This window comes from Ochotona princeps, chromosome 26 (genome assembly GCF_030435755.1).
Source record: "Ochotona princeps isolate mOchPri1 chromosome 26, mOchPri1.hap1, whole genome shotgun sequence".
Taxonomy (NCBI): domain Eukaryota; kingdom Metazoa; phylum Chordata; class Mammalia; order Lagomorpha; family Ochotonidae; genus Ochotona; species Ochotona princeps.
Window position 1 is genome coordinate 17,797,329 of NC_080857.1, and position 19,978 is coordinate 17,817,306.

At 46.5% G+C, this 19,978-nt stretch overlaps 1 protein-coding gene across 10 annotated transcripts in view; it reads right to left on the reverse strand.

Moving 5' to 3' along the window:
• The window catches only part of TTLL5 (tubulin tyrosine ligase like 5), a 216,119-nt gene extending 196,188 nt beyond the window's left edge, over positions 1-19,931 (reverse strand). For 3 of the 10 annotated variants that reach the window (XR_009244284.1, XM_058655597.1, XM_058655601.1), the window contains exons 1-5: positions 19,690-19,852; positions 17,896-18,064; positions 9,741-9,847; positions 2,732-2,814; positions 1,224-1,330 (exon numbers count right to left, since the gene is read on the reverse strand). Coding sequence is in view for 9 of the 10 variants with exons in the window: in XM_058655597.1 (XP_058511580.1) it covers positions 1,224-1,330; positions 2,732-2,814; positions 9,741-9,847; positions 17,896-17,969 (371 nt within the window). In the remaining variant the exon portion in view is untranslated. Of the gene's footprint in view, positions 1-1,223; positions 1,331-2,731; positions 2,815-9,740; positions 9,848-17,895; positions 18,065-19,689 lie in introns of all 10 variants that reach the window. The other 7 variants (XM_058655604.1, XM_058655596.1, XM_058655598.1 and 4 more) reach the window with 5 other exon arrangements.
• Between the last annotated feature and the right edge of the window lie 47 nt (positions 19,932-19,978).

The window sequence follows — 19,978 nt, forward strand, 5'->3', positions numbered from 1 at the left end:
ACTAGAATTCAATAAAATATCAATCTTCTTTCTACCTTTCTTTGAAACCGTGGAAATTTTTACAACCAAGCATATTATAGTAGATTAAAATTCTAGGTGTGTGGGGGAGGGGAGAGACACAGTGACACGGCTCAACAGGCTAATCCTCCACCTCATGGCGTTAGCTTCCCATAGGGCCACTGGTTTGTACCTCAGTCACTCCACTTCCAATCCAGCTCTCTGTTTATGGCCTGGGAAAGCAGCAGGAGATGGCCCAAAGCCTTGGGACCTTACAGCCATGTAGGACACACGAAAGAGGCTCCTGGTCCCGGCTTTAGATTGGTTCAGCTTTGGCAACTGTAGCCATTTGGGGAATGAACCAGAAGATGAAAGATCTTTCTGTCTCTCCTTCTCTATACAAATCTGCCTTTCAAATACAATTAAATTTTTATGTAGAAGGAAAAGATTCTAGGTGAACCATTCTTCTTTAAAGGAGAAAGATAGTAACTGTGAAAGGAGAACCAGAAACTGTCTCCCTTAAAAGCACTGGCTTGGGCTCGGCGCAGTGGCCTAGTGGCTAAAGTCCTCACCTTGAACACACCAGGATCCCATATGGGTGCCGGTTCTAATCCTGGCAGTTCCACTTCCCCTCCAGTTCCCTGTTTGCGGCCTGGGAAAGCAGCTGAGGACAGCCCAAAGCCTTGGGACCCTGCACCCGTGTGGGAGACCTGGAAGAGCTCCTGGCTTTGGATTGGGGCAGCTGTGGCCATTTGGGGAATGAATCACTGGATGGAAAATCTTCCTCTCTGTCTCTCCTCTTCTCTATATATCTGACTTAGCAATAAAAATAGATAAATCTTTTAAAAAGAAATAAATAAAAGCACTGAGTCAACTGATGTGCTTCCTGCCACTCACACGGGAGACCTGGATTGAGTTTCCAGCGTTTGGATTCAGGAGGTTCAGATCCAGCCATTGTGAGCATTTGGGAAGTAAGCCAGCAGAAGAAAGCTTGTTCTCTCTCTCTCAGATTAAAATAATAACAGTAAGACAAGAATGATGACACAACCATCTGTGTCCCCTTCAGCAAGTGTTTATACGCACTCAGGGAGAAGAACACCTCAGCTTGCACACTGCTGCCCTGCATCGAAACAACTGCCTTTGTTGCTGCTGTTCCTGAAGAACTTTAATTATCTCTGATGGCTACAACCATTTAAATTTGAGGAAGCAGCTATAAGAGCGATTACCTGGGGAAGTGATTGACCTTTTGTGCTTCAGAGAGGGTGCGAAGTAAGAAGGGCTTCAGATGGGATCCTGTCCACATGAGGTTATAGTCAGTGCTGCTTGGGTGAACCTGAAGGCAGAGAGAAAGACAGGAAGGTAGAGAAACATCAGAGGGAGTCCCTGCCCAGGAACTGCCAAGGGAGAAAAGGTCAAATGGCTTTTGATCCAGTTTCTGGAGGTGACCCTGCTACTACGTGAGCCTGCTGAGAAAACAGCAGAGTTTCACAAAACATGGCAACAGTTTAAATTCTATGTATATATGGCACTCACGTGTCCATTCATCCAAAAATTATGTACTGTTTCTACAATATGATAGACGCCATGTTAAGGACCAGACAACACAGCAAAAATGACAGACAAAAACTTGTTTCAGAACTTTGTCAAAACATCTACAGAGGCTGGAATTGTGCCGTAGCACATGAAGTTGCTGCTGCCTGTGATGACAGTGTCCAACACAAGTGCCATTTTTTGTCCCAGCTGCTCCATTTCTGACCCAGCTCCCTGTTAATGGCCTGGGAAAAGCATCAGAAGATCTAAGAGCTCTTGCCACCCTTGTAGGAGACCCTGTGCAGTCTCCTGGCTTTAATATGGCCCAGTTCTGTTTGTTATTCTCATCTGGGTTGTGAACCACCAGAAGGAAGGAGTGTGTGTGTGTGTCCCTTCTCTCTATAACTGCTTCAAAATAAGTCAATACATCTTAAAAAAAAAAAACTACATCTCCTACTGACAAACAGACTTGATAAATTCTTTCAAAAGATCTAAAGCAGAAACTGTTGCATTTCTGCCAGTCTTCGATGATATGTCCCAATGGCTTATCCCTTCATTTTAAAGGCACTGCCAATCACCTACCCAACTCTTCCCATAACAAGGTTGAACCATGACCTGCAGTCGGCCAATCTACTATCTCCAGAATGTGCTTCTCAAGTCCCCAAGCAGAGAAAGGCATTAGGACAACGAATGGAGTCACCTCGCACGCTACCCCCACCCTCCCCCCTCCCCCAGTGGCTGATGATGATCCTAAAGGGCCCCGCCCCCAGATCCCTGGGGCTACCTGAGTTGATCTCCTTCCAGAAGCCTAACTTTGCAGCTATGCCTTTGAGCCTATTAACTGCCCCCTGCTCACCTTCTCCACAAATCCCTTTTGGCTTAAGCTAGACAAAATCCATTTTTGTTGCAATCAGATAATCTTACTTGGAGATCAAACAAATCCTTATGGGCAACTCAGCTTCTAGCTCAAATCGAAAATGACGACAAGAAAAACAAACAAACAAAACTGTGAAAAGGTCTTCTATGTATCGTAAGAGGAAACTGGTAAGACCATTCAGAAATTCAACCCAAGTTCTGCGCCATCACTGTGTGCTGGTTCCCAAGATGTTGTTGAAAACTGACCTTGCTAACAGGTAGCATCAGATAGGTGGTTAAGATTTCCAGCCTTTCAGCAGATCGGGTGAAATAGCAAAAATCAACTTACTTCATGAAATCCATGGGCTGTTAGAATGCTGCGTACTAGACGACTGTCAGTCCGTACAATCTTGTAAGATAAATGATAACGTTCTAAAGAAAAGCACAGGATCAAATTTTAGGAACCAGAAAGCTAACTGTAAAAATGAGACTAAACCCTATGACACTAGAGTTGTTTCCCCAATACTGCCACCATTCAAACTACTATACATAAGCAGGATATGATGCTGGGCCAAGGGTTCTTGGCCTGAGATTCTTTGGGATTCTTGTGGATGACAGGAGGAAAAGGGCAGTCACTTGTGCTGACTTAGGAGACAACACAAGAGGCAGTGCTGTGAGCTGCTGAAGAATGCTTGTTCTGGGGACAGTGTCATGCACAGCAGATAAAGCCACCACCCACCAACACAAGCACCACGTACAGGTGCCAGTTCATGTTCTGGCTGTTCTCCCAGTCCAGCTCCCTGCTAATGGCTAGGAAGGCAGTGGAGGATGGCCCATGTGCCTGGCCCCCTGCACCAACAGGGGAGACCTGGGAGGAAACTCCTGGCTCCTGGCTTCAGTCTGATATAGCCCTGGCCACCTGGGGAGTAAGCCAGCAGATGGAAGATTTTCTCTCTCTCTTACCCTGGGACTTTCTCTGGAACTTTTGCAAATAAATAAATCTGTGTGTGTATACATGTATATGTACATGTATGTGTGTGTGCATGTGTGTGTGCATGTCTGATTCCAAGTCATGGAGGATTCCAATTCAGGGAAGAAGGCCTAAGCATACTGTCATGTCCAAAGACTGAAAACATGCCACAAGAAAATCCTGAGGGAGCCACTGACAGAGCCAATTTGAACACTAAATGAGGAATGACCAAGGGAGATTCTAACACACTTACGGAATCCATGAATCCAGGTACACTGGTTATCTTTGGCGGCTGTAACAAATCACCACACCTGGCAGCTTAGACACAAACCCATCATCTTAGTGCTCTGAGGTGTGTATGTCTAACACAAATCTCACTAGGCCAAGCTCAGGAACTGGCGGGGAGATGTTCCTTTTTGTGGGCTCTGGGTAAGACGTGTTTCCTCCCCTTTTTCAACTGCTAGTGGTTACCCCTATTCCTTGCCTGTGGCTTAAGGTCTACTTCCTCCACCTTCAAAGGCAGCAATAAGGCCATCATCCTCACATTACACCACTCAGACTCCTCTTACACAGTGATTACACCAAGCCTACTGGGGTAATTCTGGTATCTTAAAGTCAATTGTTGAGCCACTTTAAATCCAGCTACAAGGTCAATATCTGTTTGCCAGGCAAGGTAACCTATTCATCATCTAGGAATCAGGAAGCAGACATCTTTGGGACCACTATTCTGCCTCCGACATGAAGTAAAACTTATAGAAAAGTCAACAAAGAAAAGTAGAAGGAAAGATAGAAACGAAAAGTAACCATTTTACAATAACCATAAGATTAACTCAGATAAGAAACAAGGGACACCAATGGGTGAGAGACTCATCCTAGAGAACACAACGTACCATGCACGTCTCAACATCTCACTCCAGGGAGTGCTTGGAACCAACAGGAAGAGACAGCTCGGCAATGCGACAACCTAGTGACCAAACCTGTCATCACCAACGATGCATGACATCACACCCTTCCAAACGTAGCACATTGTAAAGGCCACATTGTAAAAGCACTTCACCCAGGGACAGTCCTGAACACTTAAACAAACAAACAAACAAAACACCCTGGAATCTACACATGGAAATCATCAGGCAGGGATAACAATACATCATAAAGACTGTCTACAAAACAGCTAGTCTGGAATCTTTAAAAATATCAGTGTCATGAGTGACACACAAAGTCTGGAAACTGGTTGTAGACTAAAGTAGACTAAATAAATATGACAACTAAATGTAATCTTTGATTGGATCCTAGATAGATAAACAAAATAAAGGAGCTATAAAGGGCAAAACTGGAACAATGCAGGAATTGCTGTCACAGCTGTAGGTCAGGTGACAATATTTTACGAATGCCTAATTATTGTGGTTACACATAAGAAAATCTAGCTTTCAGGAGATACATAATCACGGATTTCAAAAATTTTTTGTGCCAAAATAAACTTATCTTTTAATTCTATGTTTCTGTGCTCGCTTTGGCAGCATATATGCTAAAATATCACTTCTACGTTTTCATAAACTTTCTAAGGTTTCAGGAAGTAAAGTACTTGAATGAATTAACAAATGGTTTAAAGACTCAAACCATTAATAACCGGTGCATTTAGGGGAAAGGATACAAGTATGCACTGTAGTATTCTGCAACTTGATAGATTTTTTTTTTTCACATGAAATGTTTGGAACAACGAACAGTTGTTGCAGGCATAGCAGGTAAAGCAACGACCCGTGGCGTGGGGCATCCAACAGGGGTAACATTTGAATGCTTGGTTGCTCTACTTGCAGTCAGGCTCCCTTCCTGTCCGTGGCCTAGGAAGTAGCGCAAAATGGCCCAAGAGTTTGTGTTCCAACTCAAGTTGGAGACCCAAAGAAAGCTCCTGGCTTCAGTGTGACTCTGTCTTGGCCATTGAGGCCATCTGGGCAGTGGACCAGCGAACGGAATGTCTCTTTTTCTCTCCTTCTCTCCCTCCCTCTCTGGAACTCTTTCAAATAAAGCTTTGGGGGGGGGGGATAGTTGTTGCTACATATTAAAATTTTTATACTGTAGAAAGTAAAAGTATAATAATTTTTATTAATATACAGAACCAAACATAGGAAACTATACCTTTAACTTACAGTGTTAGTAATCTTTCATTCCTCCTAATACAGAAGAAAAACAACCACCAGTGCACTCTGTGACAGATCTGATTCTCACCAAGCAGTTAAGTAGTAACCAACCACTTTTAATTCCTATCACCTAACTATAATTTAACTCAGATACACTGGACATCTTTCAAAAAGGAAACACAAGAAACACAAGGGAAGGCCGGTGGGCATTGGTGCAGAGGCCAAGACACTGCTTGGGATATCCACAGCCCACTCTCGGAGGGCATGGGCTGAGTCCTGGCTCCACTCTCAATTCCATGGCCTGGCAGGGCTGAAGTCTGGGGCTCGCAGGTGGGTGGCAGGGGCCCAGGCCTTTGAGCCATCCTCAGTTACTTTCCCAGGAGCATTAGCAGGGAGTTGAATGGGATGTGGAGCAGCTGGGACTTGATGCCACGCTCTACATGGGATGCTGGTATCACAGGCAGCAGCTTAACTTACTGCACCACAACACCAGTCCTGAGATGTACTTTAAGCGTAAAATACATATGAGATATAAAATATCTTATCAATGATTTTTAAATATAGTATGTGAAAAAATAGTATTTTGATACATTGAGTTAAAGAACATTGTTGAGAGAATCAAGATGGCAGAATAGGGTGAGAACATGTCTAAACAGATAAAGAAACATTAGCCAGGGTGAAGCAGAGAGGGCACATTCCTGGAAACAGGAGAGGACAGATCGACGATAGAGGGGTACGTGGAGACTGAGGGCCACAGGAAAGCAGTGAAAACAACAGGGTGGTGTTGCAGTGACCAGACATTCCAGCGGCATTTAGCCAGCAGCGATCTGAACTGCACCAGCAGGCAGAACTCCACCAGCAACCACGTTACAACCAAAATACGTCTGGGAAGCCCCAAGACCTAATTCTGTACAGTGTGGCAAAGGCTTCGAGCCTGCAGGGACAACAGTGAGCTGCACATGTGCTGAGCTGGGAGCGAACTCACTGAGCTCAGTACATTGCACCGGTCCCACATTGAAAATAATACGATCTTTGGCATCTGACAACTCAAAATAGGTCTGTGTGGCTCTCAGACCTAATGGTCAGCAGGTTCTGGCAAGATCAGCATTGCCAATAACCTAGACACCTGGTATCTCCCTAATCCTGGGAACTACACAAACTGGAAGTGGGAGAAACGTTGTACAGACAATGGTGCAACAACAGCATGGGATCACAGGAGGTAGAGTGGTGGGATCCCGGGGCATTCAAGGCGAGGACTTTAGCTGCTAGGCCACGCCACCGGGCCCGACAATAATAATTTTAAAAATGAAAAAAATAACATTATTGAAGCTAATTACCTTTTAAATACTGGCACTGAAGAATTTCAATTGTATATACAACCTCCACTGTTAAGCTGCCCAAACACACACTTACTAAATAGTGAATATATATTCACAGGCAAATTATAAAATACTGCCTGACTCCACAAAAAAAATGTAAGCTAAATATTGAATTTCTCATTAAAAAGTACAATCCTATTTACATGCTTGAAGTACATACAATGGGGAGGAGAGGAGTTTATGATGGAGAAAAAGACACATTCCATCAAAAAAGCATGAGAAGTCACACTATTTACCAAATATATGAACAATGAATTCATCAAAACATTATATGTATAAACAGACAAAGCAAGTCTGACAGCTAACACTACAAGAGCAACAGAAGATGATGGATGGCCTAGACACATAGCTCTTGAGAGGATTTACCCACAGGCTTATGGTCTGAGCAGATTTACGGCAGCCATTTAAGAGAGCTACGAAAAAAAAGTGCAAACTGTGACTGTTGAGCAACTCAGAAAACTAAGGCAGCAAGTAGCACGAGTTCTTCAAATTATTCATCAAAGAAGCTAAAGAAAATTACTGAGCCTCAATGAACCTGGGAACATTAAGAATATTCAAAAACAAAGAATCTGAGGACAAACTTAATGGTTTTTCTTTAATCACAGGAATTTGTAAAGAAAACAAAACAGATTTATGAGTTTTAGAAAAAGTAATTGCTTAAGTGGAATCACTACATTAATGGATATTAAAAAAGGATTGAGTATTATTAAAAAAAAAAGATGGATCTTTCTATTGCCATAGAATAAATAGATTATCTTGTATAATGAGCAAGCTAAAAATGCACATTTTGGGAATACTATCACCCTTACTGCTTTCACCCACCTCAAGTATTTTGGCCTGAATTGAATTTACAGGGCATTTTTTAGCAAAGATTTTTCAGTTCTTTAGGTTAGATAACATGAAGAAACCATGTCCCTTTAAGTGGTAAACCTGCAAATTCCTGTGTGGAGTAGAACACAATGACCCTTGCAGCTGTCTCAACTCCTGGCTTATCACAGAGCAACCTCAAACCTTCTTCAACAAGCACAGTAAATGGCACAAGTTGTGAGCTATTACGTGCCAAACATGAAGTGATTTCATTTAATCCTCAGCCAACTATCACCATGCTACTGACAATGAAAGTTGCTTAAAGAGTTCAAACACCAGGTGTTTAACCCAGAAGCTGACATGCTGCTTGGGATGTCCCTGGCTCCGCCTCCACAATGCCAGCTACCTGTAAATGCACACTGTGTGAAGAAGGAGGTCTGGGGGAATCCTTAACTAGATCTCTGGACCCAAACCCAGGCCATAGGGAAAAGTCACGAGATATGTGGTCTAACCTTGGAGTGCGTATATCAGGGCCTCCTCATTTGCTGATGCCTGTGTAGTGTTCAGCATGCCCAGATGCACATGGAGGATATGACAGCCAGCTCTCTAGGCCAGCAGAGGACAATGAATGCCTCATCAGAGGATGGAAAGCAGGACAGGTTGGCCCACTCTCCTGGCCAAGCTCTGCAGTAAGTGCCTTGGACTGTGGATGTATTAAGATGGACTAGATCAGCAAACAGACCTTAGGAAGATTTTCGCAACCCTGATACAAGGAAGCAGACAATGCCTCAGAACTATCAAAACGAAGTGACAGCCTCAGCACGTTGTTCCCAACAATGAGGTTCTCTTCAAGGCATCATCAAATGAAGATCCACCATCCCCAAGGTCAGACATAGTTTGACAGCAAGGAGAGGCCCCCTCTGCAATCTGCCAACAGACATAGTTGCCAAAATAAAGGAAAAGAAAAAATAAAGAGCAACTGAAACATTCGTCCAACCTACCTTCCTTCATACCTCAACCCTCTCACCCTACTCCAAGGCCCACATGGGCATGCATCGCTCAACTATGTAAACAATATGTAAAGTAAAATATAAAAATTTTTAAAAAGAAATGGGCAAAGGCCTTCAATAAGCAGCCATTTCTCCAAAGAAGATACATGAATGGTCAACAAGCATACAGAAAGACGCTCCCGGTCAGTAGGCAGGAGGGAAAGTTAAACCAAACCACAGTGAGGGAGCATTTCAGGCTCACCTGAACGGCTATAATGTAAACAGTTAGAAAATAACCCACGCTAGACTGCTGATGAGAGGGGGAAAGGATGCAGCCACCGCAGAGGACAGCTGCACAGGTTCTTAGTGAGTGCAACGTGTCAGGGGCATGTGGTCTAGCAATTTCATTCCTGAAAATACCCAAACGAATTGAAAACAGGTGTTCAAGAAAAACTTGTCCACAAACATTCTTAGCAGCACTGCTAACGATGGCCAGAGGCAACACCACAAATGTCTATTCACAGAAACAAAAAGACAGGACCCTTCTTTGTAGCAATTTAGCCATGAAAAAAAGTAAGAGACTGACACATGTCCCAACCTGAATGAAATTTGAAAACATGATGAAAGAAGCCAGATCCGAAAAGCCACATGTTACAGGATTCCATTTATATAAAATATTCAGAATAAACAAGACCATAGGTGTAGTAAGCAGATTAGCAGTAGCCAGGGACTGGCAGTATACAGGAACTGGGATACAAGTTTCACTTTTGTGATGATGAAAATGTTCCTAAGCTAGGCCAAGGTGACGGTTGCACAATCATCAATAGATCGAACCGCCAAGGAACTGTACGTCACACAATGGTTAAGATAGTAAAATCCATTATGTGTATGTTACCACAACTTTTTAAAAATACAAACACATATAATTCTGAAACAAATTCGTTCAAGTAAAACAATGCAATAGATTGGTCTCGTGGCCAGGACTCCTTTGCCCTGTCTATATGTCGCATCTACTTCTTCAGGACAGGGTCTGTCAGGACCACGCCCAGCTCTGCCCAGCGTGGGGGAGTACACCCACCTCCAATAACTCGAATGTTGTTGTCCTTGGTCAGGATAGCCTCAGCATGGAAAACCAGAACCGGAATCCTCCTGCAGCCACCGGTCCACATGATACATGGATGATCCCTAGAGCCGGAACACAAGTCTTCGTTAACCTACAGCTCAAAATCTGAATCATGTGCTACAGCGCATTAGCAGTCTCTGGCTGAGCAGCTTTCCCCTGCCTTCTGGAATGAGGATCCCAACTATCCTGTGAGAACCCCCTCGGCTCCCAGTCCCAGCCCTGCACTGGCTTACAGTGGACACCATCGCTGCTTCAGGGATGGCCCATGGCTGCTCTCGGCACGCTGGGCATGCCAGCACTCATGCCAGGGACACGGGAGCCCAGCAGAGCCTGTCTCTGTACAGAGGTCAGCTCGAAGACGCTCTGAGTGAGCGGCAGCAGGTACCGCAGACGGCTTCTCTTCCTCTTGGGAAGTTTATTTCACTCACTTTACTTTCATCTATTTCCAAGGCAGAGTGGGGGTGGGGAAGGGAAAGACACAGAAACCTTGCACCCACTGCTCACTCCTTAAATCCTCAACCAGTTTACAGCCAGACTGATGCCAAGAGCCAGAAACTGTAACCAGGTCTCCAACAAGGGAATCATAATCTACTGCCTCCCAGGTACACAGGAACAGGAAGCTGGATCAGAAGCAGGGGGGCCAACATTCAAACTGCCATGGCAACATGGGCCGCAGGCATGCCAAGCCGCAGCTGACCCCTCCGTGCCACAAAACTCATGTCCCCACCCCTCTTCCTCCTTATGGTCAGCAAGCAGAGGGGACAAAAGTCTGAAACCGCAACAGCCACCTGAGGGCCTTCAGAGGGGTGCTCCGAGCTGTTGGAGGAGGCAGCCAGTGGGGGCCTGACAGTAAGTCAGAGAGAATGGGATTCTGGGTGACAAAGAGCAACAGAATCCAGCTGTGCCTGGCCGCGAGTGAACACATCCCCTTCGTTGTGTGAGATTGCCTTTCTTGGGCCCGGCGGCGTGGCCTAGTGGCTAAAGTCCTTGCCTTGAACACACCGGGAGCCCATATGAGCGCCAGTTCTAATCCCGGCAGCTCCACTTCCCATCCGGCTCCCTGCTTGTGGCCTGGGAAAGCAGTCAAACACAGCCCGAAGCTTTGGGACCCTGCACCCGCGTGGGAGACCCGGAAGAGGTTCCAGGTTCCCGGCTTCGGACAGGCACAGCACCGGCCATTGTGCTCACTTGGGGAGTGAATCATCAGACGGAAGATCTTTCTCTCTGTCTCTCCTCCTCTCTGTATATCTGACTTTGCAATAAAAATAAATCTTTTTTTAAAAAATTGCCTTTCTTACATTTTAATCCCTTGTAGTATGCATAAAAAATCCTGATATAGTCACAATGATGTACACTGCCTTTTCAAGCCATAAAGATTCTGAGCTAAGACCCCAAAATTAATACAAACACCCCATTGGAAATCATACATTTTAAAGAAATCCTATGTTAAATGGAATAATATACAAGAATACTTCAAAAAAATTTGTGAAAAACAACATTAAAAGATAAAATTTGGTGCAAAATGATTTTGAAATCCATGCACGGCTTTTTCATGACATGCATCACCTATGAACTTTTTTTTTTTTTTAAGATCATTCATAGAGTTTCCGCCAGTGAAGGAACCAGAGGACAGAACGCTGGGACCTCCGACTAAAATAAATTCTTTCCCTGTTACCAAGAAATGTCCTTAGCCACGAGCACTGTGGTAGAGCATTTTATACCGCCTCCTGGGACAGCGATCCCATGTCATGGTGCCTGGCCGGGGTCCTGGCTGTCCCACTTGGGATCCAGCTTCCTGCTAATGCCCATTCTAAGAGGCAGTGAAGACAGCTCCAGTACCTGGAGGTCCATTGTTCCACGTTCCCTGCTCGGCTTGCTCCAGCCTTGGCTGTTGCCAGCAGCTGGGGGGTCAGCCAGCAGATGGAAGGAATCTATCTTACTCTTTGTTTATGTGTGAGAGACACACAATGCTATTTCAAAATAAATAAATAACTTTCAAATCCATCTTAGACAAACTGATATTTACTCAGAGTTGCAAAAAAAAAAAATCTTCCATCTCTTTAGGGCGGAGAAGTGATAAGGGAAAGAAGATTAAATAAACTGAGTTCCGACTCCAAGACTGGTGTGCGAGCAGGGAGGAATGGGGTTTACAGGGTACATTTTTTGTTTTAGCAAGAGTCTGTGATGGGGAGGGGCAGGTGGTGGGGGGATGATTGCTTGCTTTTTAAATTCTAAACACCTGTAAACTGTGGGCAGGGAGCCAGCTGATTCCTATGACGTCTTCCAACTTTAATTTTCCCACTATATTTCTAGCTAGCGGGGGGTGGGGGGCTAGGCCGACTAAACTCCAAGGTCTTGGAGAAAAAATTGAGGCACTACTCAAAGTTCCTTGTCCAGTTAGCCCTGGCTACAAACTGGTACCGTTGTGCCTCAATGTTTACAAAGGAGGGATTGCTGCTACAAGTTACAAATGCAGGGCAAGCATCAGGAGCCCGGCATTCAGCTGAGTCCGGCCAAGGCCCTATCCATGCTCTCTGTGCAAAATAACCTCTGGACAGAGAAGCTTTCCATTTACAGCCCATGGAAAAGTAAAACGGAGTAGACCCATGATCACATTCAGGAAGGTCAACTTAAAAAACACAAAGGCTAAACTGTCATTAAAAACATGCTCCCACCAGGTGGCGCTAAAGAGAAAAAGTCCAAATCTGGGACTTTACATATTCCTTTGCATCAGAAGTTGGTAACTACTGAGACAATCCACTTTTTTAAAGAATTAAGGAATTAAGTGTTTACTTATTCAAGTAGAACTGTTTCATGGTTTACTTTATCAAATGCTAAAGAACATTTTGGTTAAGAAGCAATTTAATGAGGATATGTCACTCCTGGGACATAAACTACATAAGTCAAAAAGACAGAGGCAAGGGACATTGGGCGTTTGGCCTAGCCATTTAAGATGCCAGGTACAATACCCACATTCCATGGTATACACAAGTCCAGTCCCAGTTCTGTTTCCAATTCCAGCCTCCTGCTAACGCCATCTGGATGGCAGCAGGTGAGGGCTTAAATGCTCAAGTCCCCTCCACTGACATCAACTGCCAGATCCCAGTTCTGGAGTCCTAGCTTCGTCCCTGTCCAGCTCAAGCATTTGGGAGCTCTCCTTCTGTCTCTCAAATAAATATTCCCAAGGAGGAGACGTGGCTGGAGTTGCTAGCTCATGAACTCAGCCTGACTTGACTCTTGCTGTTGTGGGCATTTGCGGAGGGCGTGGGGATGAGCCAGGTGGACCATACCACTCTCTCTGTCACTCTGCCTCTAAGTGAATGAACACTAAATAATGAAAATAACAAAAAGATGGCCAAGTGAAGCAGTCTTTGCAAAAATGCTTCTCCGCCCTCCGCATTCCACAGCCCCTCCTGGAAATGCCTTTCCCCACTTCTCCCTGCTTCTACCCGCCCACCCATCACCCACCCCGGGCCACTTCAACCCTCACCACTCCTTGGGCACGTGACCATGCCACTTTCTGATTTCGCCCGTTATATAACTGCTTCCTGCCACTTTTATGGCAGAAATTAAAGTTACTATTTTCTTTTCAGGAACTAAAGAAACTTTGTATCAAGTTCTTGTCTGTGTCCACATCTGTAAATGAATTTGTGCTTAGGATCTCCAAGTAAGATATAGAAAGGAGAAAAAAACCAAAGGCCTCTTTACATTTGCTTTTTGAAATGACACCACCAGGAACAGCACTGCCAGGATGGCTTCTAAGGTTCCAGATGGCGAGGCCTGAACATCCTCAGACAGCTGGGGGATGGGAGCACATCCCACAGACCTGACAGGTGCCCGAGGATGCACATCTTGGCATCACAGCAACACCTTTGGGTGATTGAAGGCTTTGCAACCGGTGATGCTTTGCAACTGTGAGTCTAGCGTGGCTCCTGGTGTGAACATCAGTGATTTAAGTCTCCCCTGTAAAGCAAGCCCGACAGGACCGGATGAAAACAGAGCACAGGCCTGTGACTTGGGAAAAGATGGAGAGTGGGGAGGAGAGCGACCATAGTTCTCTTCTCACCAACTTCCTTAAGAAACCGGGTGTGGGTCTGGTGGCGTGGCCTAGCAGCTAAAGTCCTTGCCTTGAACGTGCCAGGATCCCATATGGGTGCCGGTTCTAATCTCAGCAGCTCCACTTCCCATACAGCTCCCTGCTTATGGCCTGGAAAAGCAGTCGAGGATGGTCCAAAGCCTTGGGATCCTGCACCCACGTGGGAGACCTGGGGGAAGTTCCTGGCTCCTGGCTTCAGATCAGTGCATCACCAGCCGTCGCAATCATTTGGGGAGTGAATCATCGGACGGAAGATCTTCCTCCTTATCTTCCTCTCTGTATATCTGACTTTGCAATAAAAATAAAATAAATCTTAAAAGAAAGAAAGAAGCCAGGTGCTTCTCATTTGGGATCTAGGGAAGAAGCCACGGCAGCAGCGAGGCACCAGTGCCTTCGACTCCGTCTGAAATCCCACGTGGTTCTCAATACCCTCTTACAGTCACAGCAAATATCTCACAGTGCCACCTCCGTGGGTCATTGCTTCTCAGGGAGCAGTTATTACAACTCACCAGATCCTATGGCATCATCTGTCCTACCCAGTGTGTGTGAGGAGACTGGACAAGAACCAGGCCATCCAGTACCTTCTCGGCATTCCCCATCCAGAACTGCTCACCCAGGAGCACCACCCACGGTGTAATGTTTCATACAAGCGAAGCAGAAAACAGTCTTTGTATGCTTCTCTTTAGGAAAAAAAAAACAAAACTTTTTTTTTAAAGATTTATTTTATTGTTATTACAAAGTCAGATATACAGAGAGGAGGAGAGATAGAGAGAAAATCTTCCGTCCAACGATTCACTCCTCAAGTGACTGCAACGGCCAGTGCTTTGCCGATCTGGAGCCAGGAACTAGGAACTTCCTCCAGGTCTCCCATGTGGGTTCAGGATCCCAAAGCCTTGGGCCATCCTCAACCGCTTTCCCAGGCCACAAGCAGGGAGCTGGATGGGAAGTGGAGCTGCTGGGATTAGAACCGGTGCCCACATGGGATTCCGGTGCATTCAAGGCGAGGACTTTAGCCACTAGGCCACGCTGCCGGGCCCAAAAAAAAAACTTACAGGGTGGGACAGTGGCACAGCAGGTTAGTAATCCTCTGCTCTGTGACCCTGGCACCGCACATGGGTGCCAATTTGTGTCCTGGCTGCTCTACTTCTGATCCAGCTCCCTGCGATGGCCTGAGGAAGCACTGGAAGATGGCTCAAGTACTTGGACTGCTGCACTCATGTGGGAGACCTGGAAGAAGCTCCTAGCTTTGGATCGGATCAATTCTGGCTGCTGTGGACACTTAGTGCACCAGTAAGCGGAAGACCTTCTCCCTCTCTCTCTCTCTCTCTCTCTCCCTCTGTAAAATCTGCCTTTCAAATGAAAACAAGTAAATCTTGAAAGAAATTTAAATGATTTTTGTTACTTAATATAACAAAATGCACATTTTATAATCTTTTATAATTTACGTAATTATTATATAATTTATATAATTATATAGAAATAAAATGTGTTTTGATGCAACTGGTACTCTTTGTAACAATAGGCATTTAATTTTAAGCACCTAAGAGCAACATTCTTGGGACAGTGATACGGCACAGTAGGCTAAACCTTCGCCTGCAGCACTGGCATCCCACATGGGCACCAGTTCTTTTTTTTTTTTTCTTTTTTTTTTTTTAAAGATTTATTTTATTTTTATTACAAAGTCAGATATACTGAGAGGAGGAGAGCTAGAGAGGAAGTGGAGCTGCCGGGATTAGAACCAGCGGCCATATGGGATCAAGGCGAGGACCTTAGCCACTAGGCCACACTGCCGAGCCCATGGGCACCAGTTCTAATCCCGGCTGCTCCACTTCCCATCCAGCTCCCTGCCTGTGGCCCGGAAAAGCAATGACAGATGGCCGATGGCCTTGGGAACCCATACAGAAGAAGCTTCTGGCTCCTGGCTCTGAAAGGGCTCAGCTGCAGCCGTTGCCATTTCGGGAGTGTGCCAGTGATAGATCTTTGTCTCTCTGCTCTGTAATCCACTTTTCCAATAAAAATTAGTAAATCTTACGGGGGAAAAGCATTCTTGGGGCAGACATTTAGTGCAGCAGTTAGGGCGCTGCTTGCTATACTCATTTCCCTTCTTGGAATTCCTGTGTTTGAGTCCCACCTCAGCTCCCAATCCCAGCTTCCTGTTAGTGGATATTCTGAAAGGCAGCAGGTTACTCTTCAGGAACTTGGGATACCCAGACGAAATTCCTGGCTCCTGGCTTTGGGTTGACCCAGCCTTTGCTATTTCAGGCATTCAGGAAGTACATCAACAGATTAAAAAATCTCCCTCTTTCAAATAAATAAACAAAAACATTTTAAAAACTCTTTCTGGGGCCCGGCAGCATGGCCTAGTGGCTAAAGTCCTCGCCTTGAAGGCCCCGGGATCCCAAATGGGCGTCGGTTCTAATCCCGGCAGCTCCACTTCCCATCCAGCTCCCTGCTTGTGGCCTGGGAAAGCAGTTAAGGACGGCCCAATGCATTGGGACAATGCACCCGCGTGGGAGACCCGGAAGAGGTTCCAGGTTCCCGGCTTCGGATCAGCGCGCATCGGCCCGTTGCGGCTCACCTGGGGAATGAATCATCAGACGGAAGATCTTCCTCTCTGTCTCTCCTCCTCTGTGTATATCTGGCCGTAATAAAATGAATAAATCTTTAAAAAAAAAAAAAAAAAAAACTCTTTTTGATAGAGAATTAATGGCATAAAAGGGTTGGGAACCCCTGTATTTATCCAAGTCAGAATTTATAGAGTAACTGCTCTACTATTGGGCCAAACCATCTGTAGCTGTCAATATGTGATTGTTCTTAACCTAAAGGCTAACTTCGTATAGTTCAAAATAAAACTTGTCGGGCCCACTGATACAGGAAATGGTAAGAGGGAAAAACAATCTGGAAAGACTGATGCTTGCAACAGAAGCTAAAAACTTCACAAAATGGGCAAAAAGCGGTGCACTGAAAGTAAAAAGTCACAAGAAGGCCAACAACCACAGGGAATTACCCACTTTAGTATCCTGAAAAAGAATGACCCAAATATAGTAAAACTGTCATTACTTTCTGTGCCCAAACTTTATTAATGCTGCAATAATTTTTTTCAAACTGCATCTGTACAATTTTCCATCTTTATCAGAAGTCTGCCATACATTGAATATTAAGCCAGTAATGATAATGCCTTACAGATGCATGGCTTCATCACTTACGGAGTGCTTTCACCCAAAGTATTCCTTTGCTCTTAGGCACACTGCTACAAAAGAGCCTGAGAGACATCACCCGCTATGTTTCAAGTCACACGGCACAACACGTCCAAAGGGCCCCTAGAGAATTGCAGACGGGTCTTCACGTTAAGCCGCACTCTCCCCTGGGTTGAGCAATCATATTTACGGAGGGCACAGGGAAGAGGGGTTCTCAATCCAGAAAAGCAGAGCTTGAATTTCAAGTCACCCCCTGCTCCTTACAGGTCTCTAAGGAAGGCCTCCAGTATTCCTAAGGCTGAGCCCAATCATGTAGAAACAGGGTAAATCGGAGGCAGCAGGTTCATCATCAAGTCTAGACAAGAAGCAGGTGAGGAAAAGGCCCCGCCACTGCCCCGGGTCGGCTGGGGGAGGCAGCACGGCAGAGCTACCACAGCAACTGACCTGCCATCTCTAGATGACCCCCACTCTGCGGTTCTAAGGGCTCCCAAGAACCTTAACATAAGCACGGTCACCATCTGCTCACCTACTTGTCTCCAACACCTAAACATTTTGAAATCCTCAGTGTTAAGCAGCTCTAACCCAGTGCTCACCAAGACCCCACTCTCTGTTTTGCAACATCTGGAGGTGGCGTTCACTCACGAGAGAAATAGGGCCGTATGTTCCGGTTCTAACAGCTTCTGGGAGAGAAGCAGAACCCAGCGTTGGGCCACGCAAAACCGAGGCTACCGGTGGGGCGAGGCTCCGAGGACCGGAAACTCAAGGTACCCGCTCCGGAAGCAAGAGGTCAAAAACAAAAGGACTGCTGGTTACTTACTCTTGGCTTACCACCTCCTCATCCTCGGAGGATGACGCTGTTTCCTCCAGGTCCCGGGCCATCACGACCGGCATTTCCTTGGGGGTCTGTCATACAGTCAGCACACAGGGGCCTCCACGACCTTTCCTTGCAGACTCACTGGATCAAACAACTCGGGTAGCCCGGATTCCTGCGGGGGAAGTCGATGGTTCTGCTACACAACGCAGCAGGGCAAGGAGTGGTGATGGCGGACAGTCTCCCACATCATGGGAAACACAGCAGTTATAGAGGAGCGCCCAGCTGCTCGTAAGCTTACCTTAGCGGTGTCACACACCTGGCACAACCACTGTCTGGAAGCTACTTAAAAAGCTCTTATTCTCCCGTTTCTTTCACAGAGTAAACCTAACACACGCCCAAAAGGACAGCTCACTTCACTTTCAGGGTGGTCTGAGGGAGGAGCAGGAGGCTGACTGTATATGTTGGAACACATTCCTTACTAGGACCTCGATAAGAACCTGCCCCAGGATAGAAATAAGCACTCGGGACTTGAGACCTCTGCAAATATTTATTCACACACAATGACACAAGATGCCAGCATGTTTTGGTCAAATTCCGTAATGGAGCCCAAAGATGAAAATATCCTGAATCAATAACTGGAGGGCACTGCCCTTCCAAAACACTCTTTAAAATATTACTCTCCCTGGGCCCGGCAGCGTGGCCTAGTGGCTAAAGTCCTCGCCTTGAAAGCCCCGAGATCCTGTATGGGCGCCAGTTCTAATCCCGGCAGCTCCACTTCCCATCCAGCTCCCTGCTTGTGGCCTGGGAAAGCAGTTGAGGATAGCCCAATGCATTGGGACCCTGCACCCGCGTGGGAGACCCGGAAGAGGTTCCAGGTTCCCGGCTTCGGATTGGCACGCATCGGCCCGTTGCGGCTCACTTGGGGAGCGAATCATCGGATGGAAGATCTTCCTCTCTGTCTCTCCTCCTCTGTGTATATCTGGCTGTAATAAAATGAATAAATCTTTTAAAAAAAATATTACTCTCCCTTATTGAAAATCACAAACTTGGATCTGAATCGCCAAGAGCCACTGCAACTGCATAAATTCCCAACATGGCCTTTCTAATTTAAAACGTCTTTTTCCCCCCTCAGAGGAAGAGAAAAAAATCATGTTCAATGTGGTTCGAGCAAAGAATGGAAATTATAAAATGAAAATGTTTAAATGACCACAATTCCACTGCTCAGAGCTAAACCACCTGAGGTTCATCTTTCTGAACTCGATTCTTTTCCACATTCTGTTGCAAATCCTACCAGGAACTGAACAAAACCCCAAACCCAGAACCTGAGCCCTCGCACGAGCCCTGCAGACCTCCAGGGCCATGGGCAAATCCTAACAGCCTCGGTGTCTTCTCTTCTGGAGCCTCCCGAAGGAATCTCCTCAGGTCCCCCCCAAGCCCCCAAACATTGGGAGGCCCCTTAAGTTACAACCAACAACAGCAGCAAGGGATGCCAACCCAGTACCATAGCAGCCCAGCGGGGCGGGGAAGAGAGGGAGAGATCCAAAGAGGATTAAAAACACTCGCCTCGTTAAGAGTCCTCGCCCTCCAAGGGCCCTGCTCCACCGCGCTAGCCTCAGCTTGCCCCCAAGCCCAGGAGGACTCCCTGAAGAGCACGGGGCGCCCCGGCCACGGCGATTCAGCCCAGCGCGCCCGGAAGCCCATCCCGGGCTCGGGGAGGGAAGTGCAGTGGACCTGGCCGGCCCAGCCCTTGGGGGTGCAGCTCCCTGGGCCGGGAGGCGCGCGGGCGCAGGCGTTTACCTGTTTCATCTTCCCATGGCTCCGGCGGGTAGGTGGGGACCGCACTCTGCGCCTGCCTCCCTCCTCCTGTTCCAGCCGGGCTCACAGTGGCTGCCGACGGCTGCTTCCCCCGTTACTACAACAACCAACAAGCAACCGCCCGCTGGGAGCCACTGCGCAGGCGCCCGCCACCCGGCGCTGCCTGGGCCGGGCTACGGCGCCAACGGATGACGTCAGCGCTGCGCCGCGCGGGAGCCGAATCCTGCGCGGGGCTGGCTGCAAAGGCGCTCTGGACTTTAGTCCGCTCCCT